General features: G+C 38.0%; 1 protein-coding gene across 2 annotated transcripts in view; it reads right to left on the reverse strand.

The window, feature by feature from the left end:
• Positions 1-11,983, reverse strand: part of LOC126094456 (geranylgeranyl transferase type-1 subunit beta) — a 59,203-nt gene extending 47,220 nt beyond the window's left edge. For both annotated transcript variants that reach the window (XR_007521840.1, XM_049908835.1), the window contains exons 1-4: positions 11,558-11,983; positions 11,227-11,443; positions 11,009-11,141; positions 10,763-10,882 (exon numbers count right to left, since the gene is read on the reverse strand). Coding sequence is in view for 1 of the 2 variants with exons in the window: in XM_049908835.1 (XP_049764792.1) it covers positions 10,763-10,882; positions 11,009-11,141; positions 11,227-11,443; positions 11,558-11,795 (708 nt within the window). In the remaining variant the exon portion in view is untranslated. The remainder of the gene's footprint in view (positions 1-10,762; positions 10,883-11,008; positions 11,142-11,226; positions 11,444-11,557) is intronic.
• Positions 11,984-16,103: the final 4,120 nt, after the last annotated feature.

Raw genomic sequence — 16,103 nt, forward strand, 5'->3', positions numbered from 1 at the left:
GAAAATGCAGCCCCAGAAAGAAGGAAGGAAGGCTGCAATAGCTCGGGGCCCCATGCTCGCCACGCGCATACTCATGATAGAACCGTGAGCCCCCCCGGGGGGGGGGCGCTTATCTAGAGTTTGTGAGCTAGCGTCCTGGGTTAAAGCAGTGACTGGCGGCATACACATCCAGATTAGGACTGGGCTGTATGCACCTCACTGCCTTTGGGGTTCAGCATAAGTACAGCCTTTCTGATGATTGCTTACACTGTGTCAGCAATGTCTACCATCCCAAGCTGATCCCAAGGAGTCCAACAAACTGTCTCATCGGCCATCAGGTAAAAAGCTAGCATGAAGAACCATTATGGGACAGGTGGCTGTGATACAGAAAAACAATGCTGAGTGAATCTATACAGCAGATGTTGAGAAATATGGCTGCTATTATATCACCACCTCATCTGGCATCTGCTCTGTAGCTGCAGCTACTGTTAATGGTAACTAGCCTAGAAAGGACAGATGGTTTTGGACCACATCCTATGTTTATGGCTGTTAAGTCCACATTTATTTTTCAGCAGCAACTCAAGTCTAACTAAATTGGGACACATGCACCTGCTTGCCTGTGGGAGTTGTTAGCTAATCACCACTACTACCTGCATGCTCAGCTGTTTGCCTGGAGGCAATTAATTAGTAGTATGCTTTCACGAATACGTATTGACACTTGTGATGGTTGTCTTGAGTTTGTGTCACTGCAGTTACTTTTATTTGCTACTTTCAAACAGTTGTGGAAAGTAAAATAGCAAAGATACAAAACAACCGTGCTTTAGTATCCACTTTATTTCTACTCCACTCCAGTGGCAACTAACGCAGCACAGAGGAGGTGAATATGATATTCCTTGTCCATGAGTTGCTTTGTTACACATTCCCCGTGTAGTCTGGGCCTTACAGACTGGCACAGTGTGTGTAAATAATGTCTTCTATGATGCAAGCCCTTTGTGGGAGGTTTTGTCCCTATCAGTGGACTTAATTTGGTGTCTTTCGCTGAATCAGTGTTCCTTCAATTTCCTAGAAACCCTCCTGGATATAAAAAGAATAAAACTAGTGAAAACACCCTTCTGATTTCATTGTATTACAGAAACACTGTTAAAATTAATCATATCCCTTTGCTTGTAATGTAATCTCTACTCATCAATGTTAAAGAGGACTGAGTTACAGCCCTGCAGACCATTTGAACCACTGGAGAGTTGGTTTCAGGATACAAGGAAGCTCTACAAATGACAAGGGAAATACAGACATCACAAATGGCTCTGAGCACTATGGGACTTAACATCTATGGTCATCAGTCCCCTAGAACTTAGAACTACTTAAACCTAACTAACCTAAGGACAGCACACAACACCCAGTCATCACGAGGCAGAGAAAATTCCTGACCCCGCCGGGAATCGAACCCGGGAACCCGGGCGTGGGAAGCGAGAATGCTACCGCACGACCACGAGCTGCGGACAGACATCACAATATCTGGATATACACTGATGAGCCAAAACATTATAACCACTGCCCCCTGAGAGGCTGAATGCTGTTGGGCATATGACACAAGTCAGGAAAGTAAATGACCAACACAGAGACAAATGGGGAATCATTAGCCACAAATAGTGGAATCCACTAACTGACTTCAATGAAGGGCACATTTATGGTCTAGCACTTGGTACATGCATCTAAGAATCGGCAAAGCTGCTTGGCAGTTCGTGTGCTACTATCATGAGCATCTATGGAGAATGACTGAAGGACTGTGAAGCCATGAGTAGGTGAGAAGGTGTCAGATATCCATACCTCACATCATCATAGAATGTAGAGGTCTAAGACTTGTACACTCTGTAAAGCAGGATGGGTGACAATCAGTGGCAGGGATGACAACAAAATACAATGGTGGTGCGACCACAAGCATTTCAGAGTACTCTGTTTAGCACACATTGTTGCACACGATGCTCCACAGCAGATGTTCAACCAATGACACTGACAATTATGAATATAGTGTATCAGCCCATAACTTACGGAAATTGTGTGATCTGTCTGTAGATGTCTGTACCACATACCTAGAAAGGACTTGTCAAATCCATGCCATGCAGAATCGATGCAATACATTCCAAATGTGGGCCAACTGGCAATTAAGCAAGTGGTTATAATGTTTTTGCTCGTGCGTGTGTGTGTGTGTGTGTGTGTGTGTGTGTGTGTGTGTGTTAAACTCATCTCAGCCTGAGCTACATATTGATGAGGTGGATTATTATGCTGAGGCATAACAGTCATTAGTGGGCAACCTCGAGGGCAACTTTGTATCCTAACTGTATCACACCTGTGCAGATAATATGGTGTCTGTATTTCAATAGTCATTCAAAGGATTTGTGTGGAGACTAATACTCTCTAACCAATTCTCACAGTGGTTCAGATGAGCCTCAAGGTTATAATCACACCAAACTCTATGAGAGAACATGTGAGTTCAGTATTCCTGAACACCTATAATTGACAGATGTAAGTAATGAAACACAATCAATTTTAGTTATGTCATAATGTTTAGGACAAAAATATTAATGTCTACAATAAACTGCATTTAGTTGCATTAACTCGTGACTAGTATTTATGTTAAGTATGTTTGTGTAGACACTATCAAGTGTTTTTGCTTTCATCTAGTAAAATCAAAAAATTTATTAAGGTGATATGCAACATGTAGGTGGTCATGATTGTCAAAAATCTGTTGGCTTCCCTGTCACGGTGCTCAACTTCTTATTATTTACAAACAAGTCCCACTACTATTTCATTTCATTGTCATTACCTTCCAAGGGGGAATTGTGGTGTACTCCTGTAATCCCAGATACTGAGATGCTATGTTTTGGAGAGATCTGTAGATTTACTAGAGATTTGATCATTTTGTGAACTTAGAAACACCTGTGGCTCATATATCATACCCTGTCCTAGTGTTAGTGTGAAGGTTATTAAGCAAACAAAGCTCACAAAGTTAAAAGAAGCCAAAATTATAAAGTTCATTTGCACAAATGACCCGGTGATCAGGCTGTGGAATGCAATGGAACTAAAGCAGATGTAAGACGAGCATACAAAGAATTTATTTATTATTTTTTTAAAGGTGAAAACCATACAATTTATGTTTTTTTCCACCACTATATGTCTGATTATCATCTTATCTGACTATCGTCAGGTAACAACAGGCTCCTCGTTACTTGATGTCCAACAAGCCTAAACTTGGTGAGTAATAAATAAAATGTAATTTGTTTGTTTGTCACCATTAAATGTGCAGTTATTCTACTAAAAAGATATTGATGAAAACATGAACATAGAATTTAATTCCTTGAGAAGCCTAGCAATACAATGACTGCATTTTATTATGTCAACCAATTGTGAGTTCCATTATCTTTCTTCTTAAACAGAATACTATTGTCACTTAATTTTAACCTTTGTCATATAGCCTCAAATTTGTAAATGAGGGTAGACATGTATAAAAACAGCCTCCAGTCGTATATGTGTTTTTCTAAGTGTGGTATTGCTGATAGTATGAAGCAGTGATGACAGAGTGATGTCCTTTTTATTCATTTACAGAATTAATTACTACTACTATATCAACTATTACACATTTATACCACATGTAAAATCAAGATGCAACTGGAAACTTTCTGCATCTGAACATGGGATACAGGCAATGAACCTCATTGTGCTTCAGAACAAATATTTTGTAGTCAAGGGTGGTTCTTGTAACTGTATACATCCTCCTCCTTCTTTGCCTTCTTCTTGTCATGGCTTTACATCCCTGTGTGAATCTCCGCCTCTTCAGTAAGTTTCCTCCATTCTGCCCCCACCACAGCTGTTCTCCACTATCTTCTATGCCCTGAGTTTTTATTTCCTCCTATATACAACATATCCACTGCTTTCACGCTCTTCCTCTCTTTCTCTTTCCAATTCGTCTCCATAATTTTTTTTCATTCTTTCACATTCCATTCAAAGAATGTGGCAAAGCTAGGCTACATTCCCACTTTTTATTGATTTTATCTCAGCTCCTTGTATAAGATGGTGCAACTGAGCATTTGTTCTAGATCTCCAAATACCATTGTGACTATTACCCTGAACTGCACCGACTATTACCCTGAGCTGCACCCCTTTTGCAACACCCTGTGTTTAAATACTCTAAGCTGCTGTTCATCAATATTAACTAATATCCATGTTTTACATGGGCAGGTCATGACTGCCATGATCACGACCCAGTATATTTGCCATTTAATCTGTCTCTAACATCCTGGAGCCTAGTAATTCCTTAAACCTGGAAACCATTTATTACTGTTTAAGATTTGCAATTTTATCTCAGCTGGCATGGAATTATTCCTATTAATATTATATCCCAGATATTCACGGTTCTGCATATGCCCCGAATTGGACCCTGCTGCTGATATTTTATTCAGATTGTCATTTAACTTCCTGGTAAACATCATGTACTTGGGCTCGATTTCATTGATAGCAAGGCCTCAGGGTTGTGTGGTTTCCTTCAGCTCTTTAATGAACTGCCTCTCATGCTAGTAAGAGTTTCTGAGTAACTGCTTGCAGATTCAGGCTGAAAAGCATTACAAAAATGGCATCCCCTTATCTTACTCCCATACTGATGCTGAATCAAGTACTTAGTTCTACATCCACTCACACTGGAGCCTTGGAATTAGTCGGGATTGCCTGAGCGAGCGAGGTATATTTAGGATGCCAGCTTGAAGTCTATGTATAGGTTATTAAGCTCAATGTTATCTTTATATGACTTTTATGTAGTTGCAACAGGACAAATATGTGGTACGTTGTTGGTCAATTAGGACACACTGATATTATCCCAAAATCTCACTCGCATTTTGAGTTAGCTTACTGTAGAGTGTATTGGGTCGGTGCATAAGTTTGTAGCATTTCTTCATAAGTTAAATAAACACAACAGATACACATAACTGAGACTTAAGTCATTGATTATATGTTCTCCTTCACTATTTACAAAAACCTGCCAATGCGGTGGTAATTTTTCGATTGCATCTGTAAAGGAAGTTCCTTGAAGGTTACTTTGCAGTGTGTGGAGAAAGTGAAAATATGAGGATGCAAAATGGCTTTCCAACCCAACTACAGTAGAGTACTTTTTTGTCAGTCTAGCATTATGCAGGTGGGCATTATCATGGAACAGCATCACTTCACACCATCTTCCTGGTAGCTGTTCTAGGACTGCATCTGCAAGATGTCTCATTGTTGACAATTATTGTCAGCAGTGATGGTTATACCTTGGGAAAGCGATCAGCAGTACGCCACACTGTCGCTATTCCACCAGATGGATAACATTATCTCTTATGGATGCGTGTAGGTCTTTGTATGGGGAGTTGTTTCTTTGTTTGGGCTCAACCCTTCCTTTTTTTCCTTATGTGAGCATTAAGACACCACTTTTCATCACCAGTAAGGGTACAGGGTAGAAATGGTTGGCATTGTTCACGAGACAATTGATGATGAGCAAACAAAGCTACACATATGGCCACCCCATGATATTTGTGATTTTGCCTTAGAGCATGCCCACACCCATTTTTGAACCTTCTCCATTGCAAGCAAATGTTACACAATGGTAGAATGATCACAATTCATTGCATTCGCCGGTTCTCAAGTATGCTGATATGTGTCATTGTGGATTAACACATTTAAATAATCTTCATCAAAACCGGAAGGTATTCCCAAATGTAAGGAGTCACAAATGTCAAAATGATCCTCCTCAAAATGAGAAAACCATTTCTTTGCCATGCTCCATCCAAAGACATTATCCCCATTCATGCCGCAAATATTTCTGGCTGCCTCTGCTGCTGTGGCTCCTCTATTGAACTCGAACACAGGAATATGCCAAAAATGTTACAGTTCCTTCACTTGGTACTTCATTTTCTACAGCTCCAGCCACTATTGAAAAATGACAACACGTAAACTCACATAGCAGCAATGAATTGCAGATAAAAATTGACAATTGATACATAAACTCATAGCAACTAGAATATCAACATGCGGAACAAAAACACTACAATCTTATGCACCAACCTAATACCTGACAAACCTTTATAGGCCACATTCGAGGGTAATTCCTCAGTATTTAGGACTACAATTCCGGTCTATTTTCTTATGTAAGGGTTGAATCACATCTAAAAGACCAGTCTTCTGGGGTTCTTACCAGGTTCTACATCAGTTTCATGAATTTAAGTATTTCTTTATGCAGAATGCTTCGTCTTTTTCAATAACACTTCACCAGTTAGTCCATCAATTCCTGGTTTCTTGTAACTCTTCAGATAGTTCACTAACTTCAATACTTTCAATCAGGTGGGTCCATATACCTTTGGGTCTGAAATATAATTGAGTAGCTGCTCAGTTTCCTTCCAAATTCTTTATCTATGCAGACCATCTTATTTATCGGTACGCAAATTTCTCTGTCTATCCTAACACTCTGCTATTTTATGTATATATTCCTTAGTTCTTTCTTCCTGAGCACCTGCAGACAACACTGGTCATGTGGGTGTGAAAAGTGTGATGTAGTGGTCTGGTTCAAGAACAATTTTCCACAGAAATGACTCATCATTTGGCACCACCCTCCCCTCTCTCCCTTTTCTCTTGTATACTTTCAACTATGTCAGTTTTCACAACTAATTGTGGTACATCCTGTATAGAAATCTTGCACTTGTGGCACCCCTCTCAGTGTGGTGCCCCAAGTGGTGGGTTGTGTGGCTTGGGCCTTAAACCAGACCTGTGCATGTTTGAGTGTTCTTTTGCACCTGAAGGAAGACACTGCCTGACAGTTTAGCCTACATTTAAATGTACCAGTCTGCTGCTCAATGCCTCTTATGCTGTAAGTAGTAATCTATCATACTTTAATTGTTGTCAACTTCTCTTCAAATTTCTAATGAAAATTTCTGCTTTAGTTCCTATGGTAAAGTTTCTTGATCTCTTTCTCCTCGTACCTTCCCCTCTTCTTCCATCTTAAAACTTTGTGCCTCCATTCTCTATTTCTGTATACCACCTGATTAGATCTTGTATTTTATTGCTTCCTTTTTCCATTCCACTGTCTTGTCTACATTCATCATAATAGTGGTCTTCATCTTTAAATCCACTTCAGTCCAGCACTATTTCATGTGTTGTTATCAGAATACCATTTTTAACAGAATGTCGTTCTTTATTTATATCATCTTCACCATCCTAGCCACAAAACCTTGTACATTTAAATGAAGGTTCACATGCATTAAAATAGCCTTCAGTCACATGTGTGTGTTTCTAAGAATCCTGATGCTAATAGTATGAAGCAGTCATGACTGTTTAACATCTTTCTTGTTTGCCTGCAGAATTAATTACTTTTACCGAATAAATTATTACACTTCTGTACCATCCTCCTTATTTATCTGCTCAATAATTACACACTTACACTAGTAAAGGTGTAAAACTAAGATGCAAGTAACAAATTTCTGGTACAGACAACAGAACGTCATTGCACTTAAGAAGATAAAAGTTTTGTGGTGTAAGGTGGTTTTTGTAATTCTACAGTTTTCATATGTTGGTCTGAAGATACTACCACAGTTAATTGAGTTTAAATTAAAATACAAACAATTCAATAACTACACAGTGACTAATTTTCTCTTTGCTTTGACATCTCTCTTTCTTTCTGCTTTGGGTGTTGTTCAGTATGTTGCCTGCAGTGTGTGTATTTCTAATATTTAGTGAATTATTATTATTTATCTAAATATTGCTTCTCAGCTTTTAACTAGATAATATTCACAGTAATTTATAAATATGACAGCAGGTTTTACAGTACAACAGTAACAACAGTGGAAAACCAGCTCATCAATTCAACATATAATCCATAATAACAACACAAAAACAGGGAGCTACAGGGTGCCATTTTTTGATGGCTCAAATTTTAGCAACTGGATACTTAGGATTGTAACTCATATGTGAGATGGAATTATTGAGTTTTGTGGAAAGACTTACATAGAAATGGTGGAGTCTACTCAGGACACAGCTGAACAACATGCAAAGAATGCTTTTCTGGGAGTACTTCACAAAAACGAAAGAAAGTGTGATTCACATACATTCAAATGAGTTCCAGATTGTCACTTGGAGTATTCCATGAACAAGGAAACTGCTTATAACTTGTGGAATTCACCACCTCAAACTTCTGAGCATGAGGAAGTGAAAACATTTTTTTTAATTCTCTGCTGCTGCTGGAAGTCTTACATATGACACAGTGGAGCAATTTTCAGACTCATGGACAATGGAACATTTAGTTCAGGAATTGTTCCTTCGATGAATGTCTAGGGAATGGAAAATCTAATAAGAATTAGGGTTGTCAAAACATATTTTTCTTTGCCAGAAAGGTCTGAGGAGTTGAGGTTAAAAGCACCATTTGCGGAAAGAAATTTTAAATAAATGTAAAAGGTGTTCTTGTAGTGCCAGGGTTATTAAATAGTCTATTGTCAGTAGGTGAACTAGAAATGGAGGGTACATTGTTTTTGAATGGACTCAATTCAAAGAACTGATAAAGTTACAGACAAAAGCAATAAAGGAAGAACTGCACATTCTGCCAACCAATGGAACTTGGATTTATGTAGCACGTCCAGCAAATAAATGAGCTATTGACAGCAGATGGGTGTTCAAAGTAGAAAGAGATGCACATGGAAACACTGAAACAGTCCAGTCTAATTCTCAGGGTGGGATTGGGGAGCAATGATTACACCCTGAAAACAGTGGGATAGAAGATTTTGTTTTTAACCCCTTTGTGGGGTTGGAGAGACTGGAAAATCAAGGTTTGGCAACAAAATTTATGCTGGCTAACTTTCCTGAAGTCAAAAAATTTTGAAAATTTTAATTTTTTTCACTTTTTTGACAAAAAATCTGCTTCTTGTGCTCCTAGCAATAATTCATGCTTTTGTTACTGGTCTGAGTGAAAATACGAGGGTGGAGGCTGGGGGGGGGGAGGGGGGGGTTATGAGGCATCTCGTTCTATATATTCACAACTATCCAAATGTGAGCCACAGGTCTGCAAGTGAAATAGTTTTTGTACAATGTTTTAAGATGGTGGTAATGAAATTGGGTGATACTTGATGCTTTAATGTTTGTGCTTGTAATCTGTCATGTGTCATTTTTTGAAAACGTCAAGTACAGTTCTTGAGGATATTTTTATTCGGTCATTAAAACTACAAAAAAAAAAAAAATGCATGTTTTTCTCAACAGATGCATTTTCTTTAATGGAGTAAAGCATCTTCAGTGGCCTATAATTAAAGATATTTACAATTTTAGTTGTTTATTAGATCAAAATACTTTTAATTGCAGACCACTGATGATGCTTTACTTCAATAAAGTGAAATCCATATGGTGAGAAAATACACATTTTCTTGTAGCTGTAATGATGGAACAAAAATATCCTCAGGAATTGTAAAGCAACTAATGACAATATGGCCACATAAATGAAGAACTCAAGAAGAGTTATTGACTTGATGATGGATGTCAATATATAAATAATTTAATAATTGCATTGTGACTAATTTTCTCTTTTCTTTGATGTATGTGTATCTCTCTGCTTAGGCTGTTGTTTAGTATTTTGTCTACAATGATGGTTGTACTGTAATTATAATATTAACTAAATTGTTATTAAATGTGTAACTGTGGCTACATGGCTTTTAACTAGAAAACATTCATGAAAGTTTCTAGTTATAATAAGCTAAGTTATTTGTTCCATGGATCAAAATTGTGATCAATTAGTTGTCTCTATCTCTCTATGATTTCAGTTTGCGTTTGAAGTTAATTTTAGGAATTATAAGATCCTTTACATTATTGGATGGGTGGTCAATTATTTTATGGCCAAGTTCCTCACATTTTTCAGTTGCGCACTAAGGCTGAGTGAAGGATAGTTTAGGTCAGTTCTCCTTTTAGTGTAATATTTGTTAGTGTCACTTCTGTTTTCGTACTGGGGTTACTGTTGGCTATGAACTTCATTTGGTGTAAACGTGTGGACAACACATATTATCTATTACACACGTCTGTGCTAAAAACATTTCAGCGAAGAGCTGCATTAGTATATGAAATCATACGATAACTGTTAAATAAAAATAATACGCATATATCAACTTTCCGTGGCCGTGCGGTTAAAGGCGCTGCAGTCTGGAACCGCAAGACCACTACGGTCGCAGGTTCGAATCCTGCCTCGGGCATGGATGTTTGTGATGTCCTTAGGTTAGTTAGGTTTAACTAGTTCTAAGTTCTAGGGGACTAATGATCTCAACAGTTGAGTCCCACAGAGCTCAGAGCCATTTTTTTCAAACTGTCACCTTGCAATCTAACCTAGACCTCACACAATTCTACATATCGGTACGACAACCTACTGAGATTTCGTATTCACATTCATTGGCTCTAACCACTCACTACCAAATTATCACCTTTCAAGTTAATCTGTACTTTGGGCTATGCTAAGGCTCAGTCTCTCATTGCAACTGACTGTCCAAGAAATATAGACAGAAAAAATATTGGCCATGTTCTGTTATACTTCTATTTGCAAAAGTATTATGTCACAAGCCACAGCACTTGTGTCATGGGATGAAGTCAATGTGCAGTTTCAACTGACCCCAAAATTACACGTAAGCCTATTTTGTTCTACTGTTTCATGACAGTTCATTTGCAGAGACTGAGTAGCTATGTGATAGAAAGAAAAGTGGGAAAAGAAAGGTATTTTTGGACAATATAAAGACACATGAAATACCTGAACGGGACTAATTTTTCTATCAAGCTCACCCATCAGAGCCAAGGCAGCAACAGCACAAAATGTAGTTCCTCCATGGCTTTCAAGATCAGGCCCTTGGCCAATTGCACCATCATATGACTATAACAGATGTAGATACACATTTGAAATCAGTCATCTGTGTTTTCAAGTCTCTGAAACTCAAAATTTGCCAATGACATTTACTGCATAAAATTAGGATACTCCCAAATTAAGTATATCACTTACCATACTATCTAAGATGTATGAGATAGTTTTTTCTACATCCATTCCAGACCAATCATTTAGCATGTAAGAGATGCAGGCAGCACAATAGACAAACCTCATGTCACTTTCACTGCCGGAAAGTGTTGCGCAAAAGCTGGTAACATGAAACACTTTTAATTATAAACTTGATCCTGAATCAACAGAGATCAGTCATCAGGGGTAACATGGGCAGTACATACCTACCATCCTCTTGTTGCAAAGCCTTTATACCAGCAATAATTGCTTTCTTATTCACTTGTGACAAATTGTCACCAAGAATAATAAGTGCTGCAAGACCTGTATATGTCATTGCTAAATGACCACACACATATGGCCCTGAGCAATCGCTGCTGTCGCGCGAAAAGTTTAGTGTAGACGAACCCTGAAAACCGCATCGCTTCCAGCTTTCTTTGTCGTCTGTCGAAAGAATGGTTTTAATTATTTGCATGATTAATTTACTCTAAAGTTTATTTAAAGGACTGCGCTTACTCTAAGGTTACATTCCCTACAGCTTTACTAAGACTTAGTTACCTGTCTCTTGCGGTACGACCTGAAGGCTGTAAATCCAGTTTATTATGTGTTTCTTTTTTTCCTCACTCAATTCATCTAGTGCGTTTAAAACGTCCAATCCGGAGAGTGCAAAAAACAAAATTGTCAGTCTAGCAGCATCATGATATGCTAACCGTGAAGGCAGAATATCGAGATGGCGAAGCAAATAGCGAATATGTTGCTTTCTTGCTAACTGGTTTTCCGATTCATCACAAATCATTTTAGATGTGTGGTAAGTTAGCACCGTTCATAACATATTACCACAAACAAATCACAATTGTCAACGAACGGTATTGAAAACAACACACACAGAAAAATCGCAAGTTATTGTTCAACACGCCGCATACCGCGCATCAAAACAAACATGACATTTTGGTCCTTTGGTGATGTTCACTGCCATGCTTGACTTTCGATAAATTAATATCGACTTTGTACAATGTGCTGCGGCCAGTTCATACTGTCTTCACGTCGCGTTACGTAAAAACATTATACAATTAATTAAGCTTATCCATTACGGATATTTTAGAACCCGTGAATGTTAATTGAATATAAATACATAAAGCTGCAACCAGTCACTTTTCTGAATACTATTTCTAATTCCATGAGCCGGTTTTCGAATCCTTTCAGGTTCGTCATCAGATGGTTTTCTGGATGCTACATCATTATTAATAGCATAATGCTCTGTGACAATAAGATGCAACAGGCCTTAATGTATCGCCATGATTATTGTTTACCTGTCGATATGGATGCAAAATAAACAATAATCATTGCGATACTGTCACAGACTGAGGACCAGCATTATGCTAGAAGTAATGACGTAACATCCAGCAAAACATCTGAAGATGAACCCTAGAAAAGGTCCGAAAACCGGTTCATGGAATCATAAATAATATTCAAAAACGTGTTTGGTTGCAGGTTCATGTACCGGTATTTACATTCTGCTCTGCATTTAAAATGGTGGTATTCACCTAAGCTGTCAACGGATCGTCAGGTCACATAACGTCAATGTTTCTTAGGGGTAACGTTTTGAAGCCGTTGTCGTCTGGCAACATGGGAAATTAACCTATTTTCGCCGCACTGTTCTCATGTTGTAGTAGTGAATTTTTCGGCTGTTGTAGTATCTAATCCATATTTGTTATTTTGCTTCTTTTTCATGGCTATATTTTATGAGGAACTGGATATTTATTATTACCATTGTGTGTTTTTTCACAAGCAAGATCAGATGCCTGAAAGCGAAAAATTATTTAGGTTTTACAATAAGTGAACAGGGCTGATGCACATATTGTAAGTAAATAAGAACGTGAGTTTATGAAGTAGTCATTCTTCACTAACATTTAAATGAACATATCAGCTCTAATGAAGGAGAAAAATATAGTTTATTAAGTTATTTGTTACGTAATTAAGAAAACATAGTGGGCAATATAAAATTGCTCTGTAATTCCCTTATAAATATTGTTTGATGTGTTTGTATTTATATATTTTCGCTAGCAAACAAATGTCAACTTATGAAACGTTGTTTGATGTGAGAAGCCATCTAAGCACCTTACCACACAAAATCGATCAAGAGCATCAGTTATTATATTTTCTTTGTGTGTTAATAAATTTCGACGTTGTTAGTTCTTCAGTTCCGATACTATATTCTGACTTTTTGTATCAAGGACAGTAACTTCATAACCTCACTTTCACCGGGAGCCGGCCGTTGTGGCCGATCGGTTCTAGGCGCTTCAGTCTGGAACCGCGCGACCGCTACGGTCGCAGGTTCGAATCCTGCCTCGGGCGTGGATGTGTGTGATGTCCTTAGGTTAGTTAGGTTTAAGTAGGTCTAAGTTCTAGGGGACTGATGACCTCCGATGTTAAGTCCCATAGTGTTCAGAGCCATTTTTCACCGGGAGGTACTCGAGAATGCACCTTGACGTGGCGGTGTCGTGATGTGAAGTAACGGGTGCTTTCTGACATGTAAACAAACATAATTCCTGCATTCTACGTTTTACTGATATGTAGATTAATCCCCCAATTTTCAATAACTGACAAAATGCGACGGTTGGAACCTAACATATCGTCCATAAATAGGCTGAATGAAAACCGATTCACAATGGACGTCAACGGAATGGAACGAAAGACTACTTTACTATCAAATACCGAAGTGTTAACATAATGTCAGTTCGTTCAGGCCAGTAAAGTCTCCTTTCACGGCCGCCTCTATTAGTGGCCAGATTCCGAAATGTGGCACGATTGCGTTGAGGAACTGTACGCGAATAACTGTCAACAAATCGATTTTTTAAATTTTTGTCTTAAAAAAATTCTCTGTAGTCTTCTGAACGAAAAAAAGTCTACCAACAGGAAAATGAACCACAGAGAATACCAAAATTAGAGGAATTTAAAAGTGGCTGCGCGCACCACGATGTCCCATGGCACACAGTAAGCTCTGTTAAAAATAGAGTTTTGCTCTCATTTGTCTCGTTTTTAAAACTTTTAGTCTCTTTAATTGGCTAACCTGCAAAAGATTTAGAGTTGCTTATCTTTCGTTTCTACAGAAAGTTTAGTCTTTGTTTGTTGTTTTTTTGGTGTGAATATTTTCTTTACAGCGAAGTAATTGTGTGCGTGAATTTCTTATTCTTGCCTGAGTTTCTTATTCCACTTGATAGCAATGGAAGAATTTATAAGTTCGGTGTTAAATAACGTAAATTTTATGAAAATCGGTTCACCAAACACATTAACTTTGCTAATACTGAAATGCAACATGATACAACACTTGAAATGGCTTCAACTATTCCAACTGCTCCGAAGCTAAATCTGAAATATTTGGACAATGGGCTTGACAGTATTAATGCTGATAATATAGAGACGCCAACTATTGATGCAGGTTGTGTTATTGTTGAACTCTCTGTTCTGTCAGAATTAATAAATAAAGTCTTGCAGTGTAAGGAATGCAGCAATAGTGGTGTGAAGGTGGTTGAGGAGATAAGTGTTAGAAGAGTTTGTGCATCAAAATGAAGAGTTGTTTGTAATTTTTGTGATTTAAGCGAATGTGGTTATACTTGTAGCATAATTAAACAGAGAGTGTACAACATAAATATTAAATTTACTTCTGCTATGAGGTGTATAGGCAAAGAGTACAGAAGTGCACAAATTTTCTGTGCTCTTATGGACTTACCTTCTCCACAAGGTGTGACAGGTATATAAAATTATAAGAAGTAGCAAATGATAGTATGAAAAATGCTGTTCAGGAAAGTGTAACCATGAATGACAGCAATACATGTATGTCTGAAGACCTGGATGCATCCTGGCAACGAAGAGTCTATAGTTCCCCAAATGGCGTAGTGACAACTACTTCATTGGACAATGGTAAAGTCATTGATATGGAATATATTACCCAGTACTGTCATGGCTGTACTAGTGGAACTGAAAATCATATGTGTTTGATTAATTTTAGTGGTTATAGTGGAGGGATGGAATTTGAAGGTGTTGTGAAGATATTTCACAGCTCATTGGAGAAATATGGTGACTAAAAAATGGAGACTCAAAAGGGTACCAAAAAAGTTTGTGGATCCAAACCTTATGCTGACACAAAAATTGAAAAAATGGAATGAGTCGGACATGTCCAGAAAAGGTTAGGTACAAGACTGAAGAACTTGAAGAGGAATTTGAATGGAAAGAAATTAGCCGATGAAAAGTGAATGAGTGGACATGGTTGGCTTGCAGAAGAAGAAATAGGTTTCAGTATTATTATGGACAAACCATAAGACAAAATAAAAATGACCTTGAGAGAAAGGAAAAGGCAGTATGGGCTACCTTCTTTCATAAATACTCCACAGATGACAAACCATGTCATGCACACTGACCACCTGGCAGTGATTCATGGTGTGAGTACCAGAATGCCGTTACTCAGGGTGAGACCTACAACCATAAATGTCCTTTGCCATTTGCTATAATAGAAAGTATAATACCCATTTATGGGGATCTTAGTGACACAAGATTATTAGAGAAATTCTTACATGGGAGGACTCAGAATCCAAATGAAAGTTTCAACAATCGTATATAGGAACAGATACGAAAAAGCGTCCTAATAGGACTAAATACTTCGGAAATAGAGGTGCTAAAAGCTGTTCGATGTTTCAGTGACAGTGCAGTGTCAAGATTTAATGTTATGGAAATGATTGGAGTGGCTGGTGGACTAAATATGCATAGAGCTCTAATAGCCATTGATCGAGGGAGACTCTTTGAAGCAGAAAAATCAATGTTGGAAGCCATCAAAGAAGCCAAAACAAGAAGAAGAAGTGTGAAAAAGAGAAGGGAGGAAGAAAAACACAGGAAACAAAATGAATATGGACCTGGGATGCATTAGTGCCATACAAGTTTGATAGAAAAAGGAAGTTTTAAATTTAACCTGAATTTCTTGAAAATTAAATTATTTCATTGTCTGATACACTTTGGCTAAAAACTATTAAAGACAGAGAGCTGAAATTTTGTAGACTATCTTAAAATGTGCTTAACTACAAAGTAGACTGCCCTTGTGATTTAACTTCGA

Source organism: Schistocerca cancellata, chromosome 8 (assembly GCF_023864275.1).
Source record: "Schistocerca cancellata isolate TAMUIC-IGC-003103 chromosome 8, iqSchCanc2.1, whole genome shotgun sequence".
NCBI classification, from domain to species: Eukaryota; Metazoa; Arthropoda; class Insecta; order Orthoptera; family Acrididae; genus Schistocerca; species Schistocerca cancellata.